Source organism: Bipolaris oryzae (assembly GCF_000523455.1).
Source record: "Bipolaris oryzae ATCC 44560 unplaced genomic scaffold scaffold_51, whole genome shotgun sequence".
NCBI lineage: Eukaryota > Fungi > Ascomycota > Dothideomycetes > Pleosporales > Pleosporaceae > Bipolaris > Bipolaris oryzae.
This window is the reverse complement of record NW_006911327.1, coordinates 88990-103784: the sequence shown is the minus strand read 5'-3', so window position 1 is coordinate 103784 and position 14795 is coordinate 88990. Positions and strand designations below refer to the sequence as shown.

At 52.1% G+C, this 14795-nt stretch overlaps 4 protein-coding genes across 4 annotated transcripts; all 4 read right to left on the bottom strand.

Annotated features, from left to right (window-relative positions):
- Positions 1–857: 857 nt before the first annotated feature.
- On the bottom strand, positions 858–3781 carry COCMIDRAFT_36098 (uncharacterized protein; the record flags this gene model as incomplete). The annotated part of the gene is made up of 5 exons (XM_007689025.1): positions 858–2579; positions 2631–3195; positions 3255–3418; positions 3482–3627; positions 3688–3781. 5 exons carry the CDS (start codon positions 3779–3781, stop codon positions 858–860), a joined length of 2691 nt encoding a protein of 896 aa, XP_007687215.1.
- Positions 3782–4750: 969 nt separating this feature from the next.
- On the bottom strand, positions 4751–6176 carry COCMIDRAFT_93373 (uncharacterized protein; the record flags this gene model as incomplete). The annotated part of the gene is made up of 4 exons (XM_007689057.1): positions 4751–5376; positions 5425–5758; positions 5839–6078; positions 6144–6176. 4 exons carry the CDS (start codon positions 6174–6176, stop codon positions 4751–4753), a joined length of 1233 nt encoding a protein of 410 aa, XP_007687247.1.
- A 1049-nt stretch (positions 6177–7225) lies between these two features.
- COCMIDRAFT_93278 (uncharacterized protein) lies at positions 7226–11304 on the bottom strand (the record flags this gene model as incomplete). Its single annotated transcript, XM_007689056.1, has 5 exons — positions 7226–7942; positions 8001–8699; positions 8755–10348; positions 10410–10616; positions 10667–11304. 5 exons carry the CDS (start codon positions 11302–11304, stop codon positions 7226–7228), a joined length of 3855 nt encoding a protein of 1284 aa, XP_007687246.1.
- Positions 11305–12232: 928 nt separating this feature from the next.
- On the bottom strand, positions 12233–14269 carry COCMIDRAFT_93342 (uncharacterized protein; the record flags this gene model as incomplete). The annotated part of the gene is made up of 3 exons (XM_007689055.1): positions 12233–13517; positions 13567–13950; positions 14025–14269. 3 exons carry the CDS (start codon positions 14267–14269, stop codon positions 12233–12235), a joined length of 1914 nt encoding a protein of 637 aa, XP_007687245.1.
- Between the last annotated feature and the right edge of the window lie 526 nt (positions 14270–14795).

Sequence of the window (14795 nt, the reverse complement as noted above, 5' to 3'; positions counted from 1 at the left end):
AGATGGTTGAGCGCGCGTGGGGGGTAGTAGCCGGGTTTTGTTTGCTGGCGCGCGCGACTGACCGACCGGGAGATGGGGGAGGTATATGGACAGGGGTTCTTGGGACGCTAGAGTCGGATCGGGTTAGCGAGGTTGGGGAAGAGGTTTTGTGACTCCACAGGGCGATTGCGTGGGATGATGGTGCTTTGGAAAAGTTTTCACGGTGTTGAGAAGAGTTACGACTCTGGTGCTGCATAATGGATGTTGCTTAGTTTTGTGCGCGTCTACATCAGTGGATATATGTGGATTAAATTCTATCTCTTCCATCGATTGAAACAAATCGGCCTAATGGCCCAATGGCAAGGCGCTTGACTACGATTCATTCGACATCAAGAGATTCCAGGTTCGACCCCTGGTTAGGTCATCTTTTTTGCCCAGTATCAGGCATGGGATACTCATTTTTTTGCAAATCAGAGTTGAAGACGATTGAATAATGTCGGTGACACGCGCATGGGCTGCAGATTTTTTCCATAGACGGATATGTACTAACCCCACCAGATAACAGTATTCAGTGACACCAAAATGCAGTTTTCTTAATTTATGTCCTGAGAATACCTAATACTACTTCAACCAAAGACAATTAATGACTTATTAGGAACAAGTGCATGGGAGAAAACACACACAGATGCAAACTCCTTCAAACTCCTTAACAACCAAATCAGCCAACCAACAACAAAAAAAATTCATTCCACTCATCCCACGTATATATATATGCAAACCCCACCGAAACACCTCTATGCAGTACTACCACCCCAGAAAAAAAACAATAGACAGAAAAAAAACCGTTAAACTCCCCTCCTTAGCTAAACCACACGTCTCTACCTCACCCTCTTCTCACCACCTTCCTCCTCCTCGTCAAACTCCCCCCCATCACTCCTCTCGCTCCGCTCATCCGTCAACCGACTAACCTCACTAATGGAACTAGTCCTCGCCGCCAAATCCGGCCTCAAACTCGCGGGCGTACCCATAGTTTTCTTCGCGCTGCTCGTCCAGAACAACCAAGACTGGCCGTTGAGTAGGGCTAGAGGGTTGGAAATGGGGTCTGAGAGGTGGAGGAGGGGGTTTGGATTATCGTTAATGGTCGAGTTGTTTCTGGCGGGAGGAGAGGGAGGGGGAGGAGAATCAACGTCTTTTTCAGAGTGCTTGTGTAAGGAGGAGGTTGAGGAGTGCGTGGTGCTGTATATAGGTGGTGTGCTGGGATCGCGGGAGGAGGAGGTGCCGGGGGTGTCGGTGGGACGGGGGATGTCGTGGGAGTCGTTTGTTTTCTGGGGCCGGAGGATGGGGGAATGGGAGTGAGAGGAAGGGGAGGCGTTGAGGTTTAGGGCTGCGAGGGATTTGCGGGAGGAGGCGCTGCGGACGGAGAGGGAGGTGCCGGAGTCGATGCTGCTGTGGGTTATGTCTTGGCGCCAGGTCATGATGCGATCGTTGGGGGGCTGCGTGGATACGCTGTCTCGTCGGGACCGGCTGGTACGGGAAATTATGCTGCTTGGGCGGCCGATGACGGATGCTCTTTTCATTAGGGTAGTGTCCCATTGCTCACTCTGTCGTATGCGCTTCTGGAACGCGCAGTCTTGTCGAAACACCTTGAGTGCACCGGTATAGTCGGCTGTCACAATAATGTTGCCTCCTCTATGTGCAGAACGTGCGATATATGCTGGACTTCCCGCTGCCTTCTTGAATTGTGTGTCTGTAGGTCCAGGTGTCAGATGTGCCGATCCTGTCTCCGTAGGTGCTCGCGATGATACTACAGACTCCGCCTTTGAAACCAAGGTAACCGGTGGTGGGTTACAAAGGTCAAAGATTGGGTCTTCTGACGCGCTCAGAAGCCGTCTTGTCTGCATGGGTGCGATAATCGCGCAAGTAGTGATTGAATTGTGAGCTTCGAACATTTCCATTGGTCGCTGGTCCCTTTTCTCACCGCCTTCTAGCGCGGATGTCGACCAAATGTACGTTTTACGATCTTCACTTCCACACACAATATGTCCGGTGCCATCAGCGAAAGTTGCCCGGATTTGGCTGCACATATTTTGATGGCCGCGGAACTTCATCTCCAGCGTCTTATCCTTCATATTGTATATCCGCAGTCTTGAATCATTGCTCGACACCAGCAGTTTGACTTCACCGTCTTCACTACCCGGTGGCCAATACGTTGCCTGAATACCTGTGATTTTGCTGCCCTTTGCATTCTGGCCTCTAGTCGATTTGACATGGAGCTGTGCCTGCCACTTTAGGCCCTCTGTATCGTAGAACAGGCAAAGTCCGCCAAGCGTGCCTGCAATGCACGTCTTTCCGTCGGGTGTAAAAGCGACTGATGTGATCATGTCTGGAGCTGTAGTCGAATATGCAACGCTCTTATCCGGAATACTCCAAAGCCGCAATTTCGCATCCAAGGATCCAGCGAGGAAAAATCGATCATCGGTGGGATGGAACTGTATCGAAGGCACAAAGTCGGAGTGTTTGAATGTGCACAGATTCTCGTCGCGACTTATGTGCCACAGGCGTACGGTCTTATCCATTGATGAAGATAAGAGGAAATTGTTCTTTTGCTTGTTAGTAACACCGTTCTGACAGTCCATCATCCCACAACATACCTTACTCCAGCTCAAATCCAAGATAGTCGACGTATGTCCTTGGTATTCACGAATTGGCTTCTGCTCAAACACTGGCGCACTGAGGTGCTTGGTCTCCTCATGATGCGCATGGCGATCTCTTTCAGTGTTCTCGTGCGCTCGGCGTCGTTCTGGACTGTCTATCACGGCCCATGCCCTAATCACTCTATCCTGTCCACCCACAGCAAGATATCTTCCATCCTTGCTGAATTCAACAGCCCATATCGGATTATGTGTAGCTGCAGATCCAGATTGCGGCGCTGGGTTTGATCCAGCGGCCGGCGGACTTTTCCTTCCCGACCCAGATCGCAGCTCTTGCGCGAGAAAGACGCGATCAAACTCCTTCTCCTTCTTGAACTTTGCCCTCACTTTGATATATGCCGGGGGATGCGGGGTTTTTGGACTGAAACTGAGGTTGTTGACATAGAGCTGGGCGTTCATACCCTCGTGACGTGGGTCGTCTGGTTCGGAGCTATTGTCGCTTGTACCGTCCGGGCTGCTCTTTTTCTTGGTGCTGCCCATAAAGCGACTGAGAAACGACACTCTTCTAGGAAAGTTGTCAGCCTTGTTTATCGGACGCCTTACCTTGTACTCGCAAGCACTTACTTCTTATCGGCCTTACTCCCACCAGCGCCGCGAGCTGTCTCACCACTAACCTTATCCATGCCAATATCATTCGACTCTCTCGGTAATTGACTTGCGACGGGTTCCGAGTTCTGCGACCGAAGCTTCTGAGCCGCCGGTGACGTATTTGTTCTATTGAAGATTTGCTAAAAGCGACTGCATTAGTAGTATTCCCACGTCGGCACAAAAGGCAATCCTTAAAGACATACTTGCGAGAGCGGGTCCAAGGGTGTTTCCGACAGTCCTATCGCACTTCCCAAGCTTCCTCCATTTTGTTGCGCATCATTGTGTTGCTGCGCAGGTGATGCTGTAGGGCTTCTCAGCTTTGCGACAAGTTTCTTGTTCGACAACGGCGCTATATGGGAGTTCAGTATTAGCGATTCGACTCCCCGAATAGCGAGGTGTGAGGGATTACCGTCAATCGTGGTTGAAGATGCGGTTTCCTCCCTCTGGAGAGCGGCGCTTCGACCGGCAGGCGTGGTGATGATCTTGGGGATTGCATCGGCCATGGGTACATGTGACAGTGCGACATGAATCCACGCGGGCTTTGATGTAGTAAATGGCAAAGCACATACAACACACAGGGTATGTGTTGGCCTAAGGAATACAGGTGAGCTGTACTCGGGCAATGCGTTGGATGCGCAGGAACAGTAAGCGAAGATTCCAGAGGCGTAAGGCCCAGACTTTGTCAGGGTCGTCTTTGCGGAGGGTCACGGATATCGACAAGTTAGCTGGCGGCTGCTGTCATGCATATCATATCCGGCCCTCTGCAATCGTGCCGCGCGGCTGGAAATGGCATGCCTGGAGATTTCGTCCGAGGCGAATTGGTCCTTAAGTGAACCTCCGAATGATAGGCTCGGCGTGCCGCGAAACTGCCTGCAGGCGACTTGTACTGATTTGGATCACGATAGCCTCGGCACGAGAACGCCACATGGATGAGTGACGTCATGTGAATTGAACCTTGGATTCCCTCGCATGCAAAACTAAGGGACGAGCAGCCGCGGGGAGTGAAGGATGGCAGATCTGCCATGTTGGGAGGATATGCACCGCGGAGATCGGTAGGCCCGATGGGCGTGGTTCATCCGAAGCTTGCGTGAGATCAAGCACGCCAAGGCTGTCCGGCCTCGTGGGACCGACCAAAGCCACGCGGACTGCCAGAAATAGCCATAAAAAAGAAACGAGTAGGCATCACGATTGGCGCAACATTTCATGTATTGATATATTGTATTCATAATTATTCAGTGGGGGATATAGGTCGTTGATCCATCGCGTGCAAAGTCCATACCCAGCCGCGTCGCTCATCCAGAGTCTTGCTAAAAAAAAATCAACTACGCCATGACGCCAATGTCCAAGGAGTATCGAAGACTCCGACAATGCAAAGACCAGAAGATGCAGACAGATGATGTCCGGCACCAGCGTCCAGGGTGGTATACAGGAATTAAATAGTGGAAACATGGCAAGGAAACAAAGTGAGGCGTTTAAAAGTCCTCGTCGAAGCAGAAGTCACCAGACTGGCCTTGGGGCTCAGGTGCGGGAGACGATGAGCCCTCCTTCTGCTCGTGCTTCTTTGTGCTTGCCATGACACCAGCCTTCTGGTAGTCACCGACACGCTTCTCGAAGAAGTTGGTCTTGCCAGCAAGCGAGATGTTCTCCATGAAGTCGAAGGGGTTCGTGGCGTGGTAGACCTTGGTGTTGCCCAGAGCGAGAAGCAGACGGTCAGCAACGAACTCAATGTACTGGCACATGAGCTTGGCGTTCATGCCGAGCAAAGCGCATGGCAGGGCGTCGCTAAGGAACTCTTGCTCAATGGCAACAGCCTCGGTGATGATGGCCTGGACAGACTCCTTGCTGGGGCGGGTGTTGAGAAGAGAGAAGAGCAGGCAGGCGAAGTCGGTGTGCATGCCCTCGTCACGAGAGATGAGCTCGTTGGAGAAAGTAAGACCAGGCATCAGACCACGCTTCTTGAGCCAGAAGATGGATGCAAATGATCCACTGAAGAAGATACCCTCGACGGCAGCGAATGCAACGAGACGGTTGGCAAAGGTGGAATTCTTGTCAGAGATCCATCGCAGAGCCCAGTCGGCCTTCTTGCGGATGCAGGGAACTATGACACGTTAGACGCGTAATTGAAGCGTGTTGTGGGGCAACTTACTGTTGTCAATGGCGTTGAAAAGGTACTGGCGCTGCCTGGGCTCGCTAATGTATGTGTCGATGAGCAGGGAGTAGGTCTCAGAGTGGACATTCTCCATCATGATCTGGAAGCCGTAGAAGCATCGTGCCTCAGGGATTTGTACTTCGCTCGAGAAACGCTCGACCAGGTTCTCGTTGACGATGCCATCGGAGGCTGCGAAGAAGGCGAGGACGTGGGAGATGAAGAAGCGTTCGTCGTCATTGAGACGCTTGTTCCAGTCGTGGAGATCCTTGGAGAGATCGATTTCTTCAGCGGTCCAGAAAGAAGCCTCGGCCTTCTTGTACATTTGCCAGACCTGTGAGAAACCAATTAGCATGAGTCATGAGGTAGACTAGACTGACGCGCCACGAGACGCGTAAAGTGGAAAAAACTTACATCGTGGTACTTGATAGGGAAGAGGACAAAGCGTCCCGGGTTCTCTTGAAGGAGGGGCTCGTGTGCCTCCTCAGCCTTAATGGTAGACGCGACTGTAGGCTTGACGTCCTCGACGTTGGCGTCGAAGTCATCTGGAATGCCGACAATGGGCTTGAAAACGTTTTCTTTGTCCGAGTCCGAGAAGTCGAGTGTCTTTGCGGGTGAGTTGGTCATCTTGAGAGACTCAATTGCAGATGCCACCTGTATGACGCGTTAGTATGGACGCGTCGCGTGGAAGTACATGTCCCGCATGTACCGTGACGTACCTGCTTGGAAGGCGTAGACTGAATAGCAGACATTGTGTATGAGGCGAAGAAAAAAAGTTGGTAATAATGCGCTGGGTCGAGTGTAGAAAGACACAGGCGTAGAGAAGACAAGGCAAGTGGACGTGCTTGTAAGAAGTGGTGGTGGGTTGTAGTGTAGAGAGGGACAGAGAAGAGACGCGCTCACTCTATAAATCCGCGTTCACTCGCGAGCACGTGACATGGCGATCGCGCTTGCGGCCGCTAGTGCCCCCTCGACGCGAAAAGTGCGCTATGAGCTCATGCGTTCGCAACACCCACCACCATGCTTTTTTCAGCCTTTCCACCACAAAGGTAGAGGAGCCAAGTAGATATGCACAACATTGTGCCTGCATGCAATCCAAAGACACCCATATTGGCCATGTTTTTTCCTCCCCAGATGCGTGGGAGTTGCAAAATGGTCGCTCAGCTGCGTACCCAGCCACAGACTGTGTCAAAACCCAGACGCGTCGCAACGCGCTACGATTCGACCTGTCCCCACCACAACATGCAAGGGCCGTTTCCGTGAGCAGCTAGGCCCTGGGGCCTGGCGGCTGATATCAGTCTTGGAAATGCATTTGAAACCACAATTAGGCCGTCTGCTAGTCTGCACTGGCTGCACAATGGTCTTTTGCTCGTGCCGGCCTCGGATCAGATAAGATTTTTCGCTGATGAGGATCTGACAATGGCTGACCATGACATTCCGGCGACGTATCGCCAGGGACGACGTGTTACTCGACGCGTTAAGTGGCTGGCTCACAACTTGCACTCTGTCTTTGATCCATTTCGAGCCCCCTTCAGACGAGTAAAGTGCCCCTTGCGTCGTGCACACACCCTCGAGATCTATTGAAGGTTTCCATGGCGTCACTACCCAGTCCCCACGACCTTGCAGTTGACCAGACGACGCGTGCTCGGACGCGTCTCAAGACGCGGGGGCCCGGACGTTTCTTTGAATCTCTATTACGTTCATTGTCTAGCCCAAGAACTACGACGGTGTCCATGCTGCCTGCGCCTGCGCCTGCGCCTACCATCGCGTCCTTTGCTCTGCCTTTGAGCATGAGCCACTCTTACTTAATGCCCAGTCCTTCAATTAAGCCTATTAACTCGGGAACCCGGAAAGGCTTGCATATTGCGCCATCCACGCCCGCGCTCTTGGCCAATTCCACCTGTTCTCGTCTCGCATTGGCACTAACTGCGATGATCGGTACATGTCCGCTCAACTCGCCTTGTGCCTCCATCTCTCGGATCCTCCGCGTACACGTCAGTCCGTCCATGACGGGCATCTCAATGTCCATGAGCACCACGCTGAGAGGAACCGAGGGCGAAGCGCTAGGCATGGCTGAAAATGGCGTTCGTGATAAATGGGACAGGGCCTCGACACCGTGATTTGCAACGTGCACTGTGTGGCCTAGTTTCTTTAGTTGTGCGGATAGAACCCGCTGGTTAATCAGATTGTCCTCGACAACGAGGATGTTGTAGTGGTGTTTGTCTATTTCCATGACTTCTTCAACCTCTGGCAATGAGAGGGCACCGCCCACTACAGCCCCACGATTGCCATTCATGTCTCCAATAATGTCTCCGTTGGTGCCCGTCGACGACTCGCCGTTAGGAGTAGGGCTTACGTCTATAGCCGTGTGTTTGTCTCGAGGTGATGCTGCACGCCGTGATTTGATGTAAAAGGAAAATGTAGATCCAATGTTCTGGTCAGAGGCCACACCAATGCTGCCACCTTGCAGTTCGGTGAGCTCCCGGGATATGAAGAGACCAAGGCCTGTCCCGCCATACTAAAGTGGTTGTTAGTCTACTGATGAGAACAGCAAAGGGCATATGATAGAGTAGTACCTGGACGTGTGTCTTCGGTGTGGCTTGCGAAAATCGAAGAAAGAGCTTGGCCTTGTGTTCAGGCGAGAGCCCACATCCACTGTCCCTGACTGTGAAGTTGAGGTAGAACACTTCGCCCGCATGGTCCTCTTCGGTTTGAGCAAGGAAATCCCTTCGTAAGGCTTCTTGTGGCACATACTCGATCTCTGGCATCTTTTCTACCTCCCGGGAAGCACCCATAATGACTTCGACCTTACGTCTCTCTTGATCCTTCGTAAATTTGATTGCGTTGGTCAGTAGATTTATGAGAATCTGAAGAACGCGGCTCGGGTCCAAGATTGCCCAGTCAATCTCCATCTCTTCAACTGACGGGTCACACCGCATTTCGAGGTCGATGCCGAGTTTGTTGGCTTCGTCTTTGAACATTTTGTATGCGTCTTGTAAAAGTGTGACGGGTTGCAGCACCATAGGGCTGATGACCAGAAGCTTCGAGTCAAGCTTTGAGAGAGTAAGGATGTCGTCGACAATCCGTTTTTGATGTGTGGCACATGCCTGTATCGTGTCGATAGCGTCTAGACTGCTTTCAATAAGATCTTCTAGCTGTGCTTGTTGGTCGGGCTGCGCAGCGAGGGTTTCGCCTTGCACGAGAGCTTTCATCTCGCCCAGTGAGCCCATGATAGAGTCAGCACACTGTACCATTGCGCTCAGCGGATTGCGCATCTGTATCGCTTGCAGTCAGTTTCCGACGCACACAAAGTCTGTAAGTGTCACTCACCTCATGGCTGGTCATATCAATGAAGTTTTCTTGCTGCCTCTTCGACTCGAGCGCTTCTTCAACTCTGGTCTTTTGAATCGACTCGGCCCACTTTAGCTGCGAAATGTCCGTCATTGTCCCCATGATGGTGCCGTCTGCATATGCAGTGGCTGTTGCCAGGATCCAGGTTGATGTCGTGACTCCGTCTGGTCCCGTCCATTGTTTCTTGAGATTGGTTGAAAATGTATGTGATCCTTCCTTATACCTGGTCATGTCTACGTCGCGATAGCAAGCCTCTATTCGATCTTCGTCGACGATATTTCGCCAGTCTACTTGATCCATGGGGACTTTGTCGTGACCAGTGATACGGAACCACTGGTCGTTGCAGTACCTCATTGACAGATCCTGATTCAGATGATATAGACCGACTGGTGCCAGCTCAGTGAAACTGGCTAAGCGTCGCTCTGCCTCTGAGCGCATGATCACAGCTTCGGTCGCCTCTTTCTGGGCAGAAATATCGGTGTTGCAGCCAAAGACGCCTGTAACGATCCCATCTACATCTTTGATAGGCACACAAGCCGAGAGCGTCCAAAGATAGTCATCACTAGCCTTCCCGTCTCTTTTTTCTTGATTCAAGTGTCTCTTCCAACGAACCTCAAACGTAATTGGTTCTCCCGCTATCAGAGTTTCCCATTGATCCTCGATCGTGGCTACATCATCTTCGTGAATACATTGCTTGAAGGCAAAAGGTGGGCAATTTGCAAGATCTCTCCGGTGCCCAGTTTGAACAAAGTATGTTTCCTGTTGTCGCATCAGCCGATGTTGATAGGCTGCAATTCGGACCCTTACGTTAGCATGTACCATCATCCCATCAACACCAATCTCAAAATACCCAAGCCCGAGTTGGTCAGCAATCTCATGGAAATTGCGAAGTTTTTCCACGGCATTACTAGCTTCTTGTGTAAGAGTTGCAACTTCAGCATTAAGGGCTTCGCGATCTCGGGCGGCTTGTTCCTCTTGCAGTTTGCGTCTTCGTACCTCCTCTTCGTGGAGTGCCACTAGTGCAGCAGAAGCTCCCAACAGGTTGGAGAAGACATTGATCCAATCCTTGTACTCGTCATCATATGGCCGACGAGTATTAAGCCCAATAAGAAGGAATGCTACAACGTTGTTGTCGTAAGTCCGTATGGGAAGAACAAGGAAGACTTTCAGTGGGTCTCCAAAACCGCGCTTTTCAAGATCTGTGTACAGTGACGTTGGCAATATACCATCGCGTTCCTCAAAAAGTACTTCAGGCCCGTCTATTATACTGGCAGAAAAAGCGCGGGCTAAGCCAGTATCCTGGTCTAGGTCCAGATGCTGAGGTATGTCACAGTGGTCGGGTTTATATCCAATGGTCCATTGCAGAGCGCATCTACGTGGTAGTCCAGTCTTGACATCTGCAGCGTCTGGTACCTCATTCAACTCAGAATTTGAGTACAAAATGGCGGCTGGAAAGTCATACTCAGATGGCTGAATAGCTTGGCCTACCTGAGCCCAAAATTCTTTAGTTGTTCTTGCTTTGCTGGCTAACCGGCCCACCCTTAACAAAGCATTGACGCGACGCTCGAGCAACCTGAATCGTTATGATTAATGATTGGAGGGGTTTTTTTTAACGAGAAATACGAGGTAGTTACCTCTGTTTCGTGACCTCTGTCACAATGGAATACATGCCAGTAATGTCACCGACACCGACAAGGGGTGCAAGGCTCCACATGAAGAAGACCTCTTCAACGAACCCATTTCTTTCGACCATGAAGTGAAATTCCTCTTCAGGGACATCGGCAAATCGTGTTTTCTCTGAGCGATCCATGGTTGTCGAGATGGGATCTGCAAGCTCAGGCCTGTTGGTTTGTCAGAAAAGCTTGATGCCGGGTCGTGGTGTTCAACACACCATGCATCTAGGATACTCTGACCCAATATGGCAGGGTGTCTCGAGCCAGTGACGGCACCATAGGCGAGATTGTATAAGATGGTTCGCTCGGGTCCGAGGAAGAGAGCGGTTGGGCGGGTTTCCAACATCAAAGTCGTCACAAGCAGGTTGAGCTCATATCCCCAGCTGCTTATAGGGCCCAGGGATGTTTTTGACCAGTCAACTTTGCGGATGCGTTCAATGTGTTTGCGTAACTCTGGCGACTGGATCTTGATAGTGAAGATGGTATCCGGTCGAGATGCCCAGAGGGGGGAAGTAATGCGAGATAGTCTTGCGGGCTCTGAAAGGCAGCCTGATTGCTCGATTGAAGGGGGTGGCTGCTGAACAATGGTAACGACGAGCCAGCGACTGCAGACGACGAACTTGGCCCAGCGGTACCTACCGTGGCGGAACTCATTTTGGTGGCGAGCGGAACTGAGGCTCACAGGATCCCACCAATCTCTCAGTGCGTTGTGGGAACTAAGCGATAGGGCGATGTGTGGGATGGCAAGCAAGGCGATATTGACATGGTAGATGGCGGACGAAGGGCAGTCGCAGTCAACAACAAAAGTTGGTCGAGGGTCGCTGTCGAAGAGCTGACGGATATCCACATCCCCCATGGCGGATCTGCGTGGATAACGCCGTGGTTGCACCGCGGACAGACAGGCAGGCCCGAGACTGGCGCGGACGGCGCGGGATTTGCACCGGGAGTGGTTGTTGCAAAGGCAGTGGGTGGGTGCATGCCCCGTCTGGGAGGGCTTTGCATCGATGAACGGCACCCTTGAGATGCGGACGCAGAAAGAGCAGTTAGTGACAGTTAACAGGGAGCAGGCAGGACAAGCTAGGCGGGTGGCCAGGGTGATTTACGCTGCAAATCGCCTACCACAACCTGCACCGGCATTCCTGCCGAGGGGCTAATGCGCGGGGGGGGGGGGGCTCGATTGTGGCGGCACATTGGCCTTTTCAGCTTTCAACATGGCATTTGCCTACGACGTTCAAATCTCGATCCCACGCACGTGCCACCTACGCTAAACTCTCCCCCTACCACCGCTCTCGTCTCACGCCGCGGCTGCTCTGCCGTCGTGTCACGTATGCGTAGCTCAGTCCCGGGAATCCTGTCTACCACTATGTAAATACTCTGGCCCTGTATCATCACTCTGACTCGTTGGCCCTGGCTACTCCAAATCAAGTCGAGGGAGTGGTGATATTGACGTGCCTGATATGTGTGTGTGTGTATGTAGGTGCTGCTGTGCACGTTCAAAATGTGTCATATTCACGTGCATATGCGCAGCTCAACGGGCCGACAGAAAATGCTTGCAGATTGCAACTGCACACCGTGATGCTTTGTCGAATCATAGCCCACCAATGACAACTATACGGGTGGAGCTTAGCGCAGTCTTTTCAAAGGCCAGCCCCCTCCCAGAGGCACTGCTTCACTGTACTTGGATAGCGACGCTACAAGACTTGTATCGTTTCAGCCCTAACCTTGTTGATGAGCTAAAACACCACGGGAAACACAGTGTACGTAGACAACGCCTTCTGCATGTCCTAGTCCAGCATCCTCGCCCAGTTGGGAACCACGACAAACTTGCCCTTGACCCTGCCAAGACTAATCGCATCCCCTGCATCCTCGGGCGCTGCTCTCTGGTTTTCTGGCCGGATCTCAACACTAGCTACTTCTTGTAGGAAGCCAGATCTGTTCCCCGGTGTGAGCTCAAAGCTTGTACCGCCCCAGTCTAGTGTTGTGCGGCCAGATTTGTGTACGCGCAGTTTGCCCACAAGTCCACTTCCAAAGCGGACCCCTTCTTTGACCCTGGCATTGGGATCTGAGAAACTTCCTTCCTCGACCTTGATCTTCGCATCCGCTTTGCCTGGAGCCTGAACGGGCGGTGCAAGGGGCTGGGGGTCTGAAGCCTCTTTCTTGACAGACGGCGGTTCCACTTCTGGCATCAGGGGTGGGATCTGGAAGAGATAAACATTATTATCGCGCACTGTGGGTCTTTTCTCTGCACTGCCAGCATCTGCCATGGCTACGTCCCCAGTCTCGTCGTGTGGCACCTCTTCGGGGCCCAGCTCAGCTCGAATGTGGCGCAAGTTTGATTGAAAACGCGCCCATTCTGCACGGTCTTCGTCAGTCTGGAGGATGGGTTCGGTGATACTCTTCCTCTTGATTTTCGGCTTCCGTTCAACATCCGGCGACTGCGGCTCTTCCTTCTCCACCGACTGAGCTGGAGCATTAGACAAGCCAACTTGTTCAGCGTCGGCCATGTTCTCGTCGTCGCTGGTGGGTTCGGTCTTGACACCAACGTCTGAATCTTCTGGATCATTCCAAACACCCTTGAACTGCTTCCGAGAGCCTGTAATCTCCACATCCTTTGACTTGGCTTTTGATCTTCGGCCAGCTTGGTCCGTGGCAGCCGTGGCCAGCGACTGTCCGCTTGATTCCGCTTGTTCGAGTATTTTGGCAGAGGCCTCTGAGCTGGCTTCTGTATTGATACCAAATGTTCGTTCTTGATGTTCTTTCCGTCCTATTCGAACAGGTAGTGCTGTCCTTGCGGGACGTTGTGTCGGCACACTTTTGTCCTTGGCTTCGTCTTCGTCAGAAGAAATCTCGATCAGGTCGATATCCTTGCGTGGCAGGTCGATATCGTCTTCATCATCAGAGGAAATCAATCCGCCATCTTCTCTCTTCATGTAAGAACTGCCTCCGCCCCCGCCCCCACTTCCAGACCGACTTGAGCCTGCAAAGCCGCCATCTTCATTCTTGATGCGTTCTGCTCGCGAGCCAGATCCTGCCCCAAAACCAGAGTGTCCACGATTTGGATTGTTCTTCCTGTCTAAAGTCACAGTTAGCGCAGCTGCTCATATTCGAAAAATTCGACGTGCCTTCTCTAGAGCTTCCTAGCGAGAATGGCCCACTGGCCACTCCACTGAATCCACCTCGTGCATTCTTCTGTTTGTTGGCCTCACGCCTAGCTGCTCTCAATGCATCGGCCTCTCTCTTCTTGTCTGCAGCGACCTGTTCCTTTGTCCGTTCCCGGTCGCGGGCTGCCTGCTCTTTTGCAATGGCATCTCGTTCTTCTTTGCTTCGTCTGCCTGTGAATGCGGGCGTCTTGACACCTCTCTTGCCTCGAGCTGTACCGCCACGGCCGCGTACAGATGGTGATGCGGATCGGGAAGGAGGTACTGAGCCTTGCAAACTGCCTAGTCTCTGTACGGGGGCGCGAGCACTCGGTTCTGTGCCAGGCTGGGGTGATTCGGCAGCACTATCGCATAGTCATCAGCACCAGAAGTTTCGTATGTGAAAGGAACCCTCCCATACGATGCTGTCGCTGAAGACGAAGCTTTTGACTCAGTTGCATTCAGCGCACCCTCTTCAGTGACGGCGGGCTTCGAGTCGCTGTCCTCTTCCTTGGGGATTGCTGGCTCAATCGAATCTCCTGTGGTAGCTGCAGGAGCTGTACTCTGCGGGGTCGCATCTTGTACAGATTCGGTTGCGTCTGTCGAATTTCTCGCTACGGCTGATCCTCCCCTTGCGCCACCGCGGGAACGTATGGTCCCACTTCCTCTTGGTTTGGGCGGCATCGCTGTGGTGGTTGTATCGAGTGAAGCAGGTGGAGCGTGACTCGGGGCAAGTCGCAAATATTTTGGCTATCGATAAGGCAATGCCGATCCAACGTTAGCTCAAGTAACGCGACGTCACATGTCAAAGTGAGGGGCGGCACTTAGCAAGGGCTTTCCGCTAGGACATTGCACTCGGCCAATTACAATGATTGCATTTGTTCTCAGGTCTTTTATGCATTTGGATCGGGATCACCGTTGGACCATATATATCACACCCATGCGTCACATGGGCATTAGGCGAAATCACGTCGGCCGGAGTCGAGGAATCGAAAGAAAAAACGAACATCGTCTGTTTCATTTCCACGATGTCCAAGAACCTTCAAATCTATCAATTACAAATTTCTTTTTCTCATCGGTGTGGGGGGAGTAAGAGTAGTGGTAACATGTGTGCATGCCAATGTATGTAAAAGCCCACTCCGCCAATGCTCGCTAGAGATACTGAGGATACATGTGCTCCTGAACGCCAACCATCCTAATGCCTCGAAGC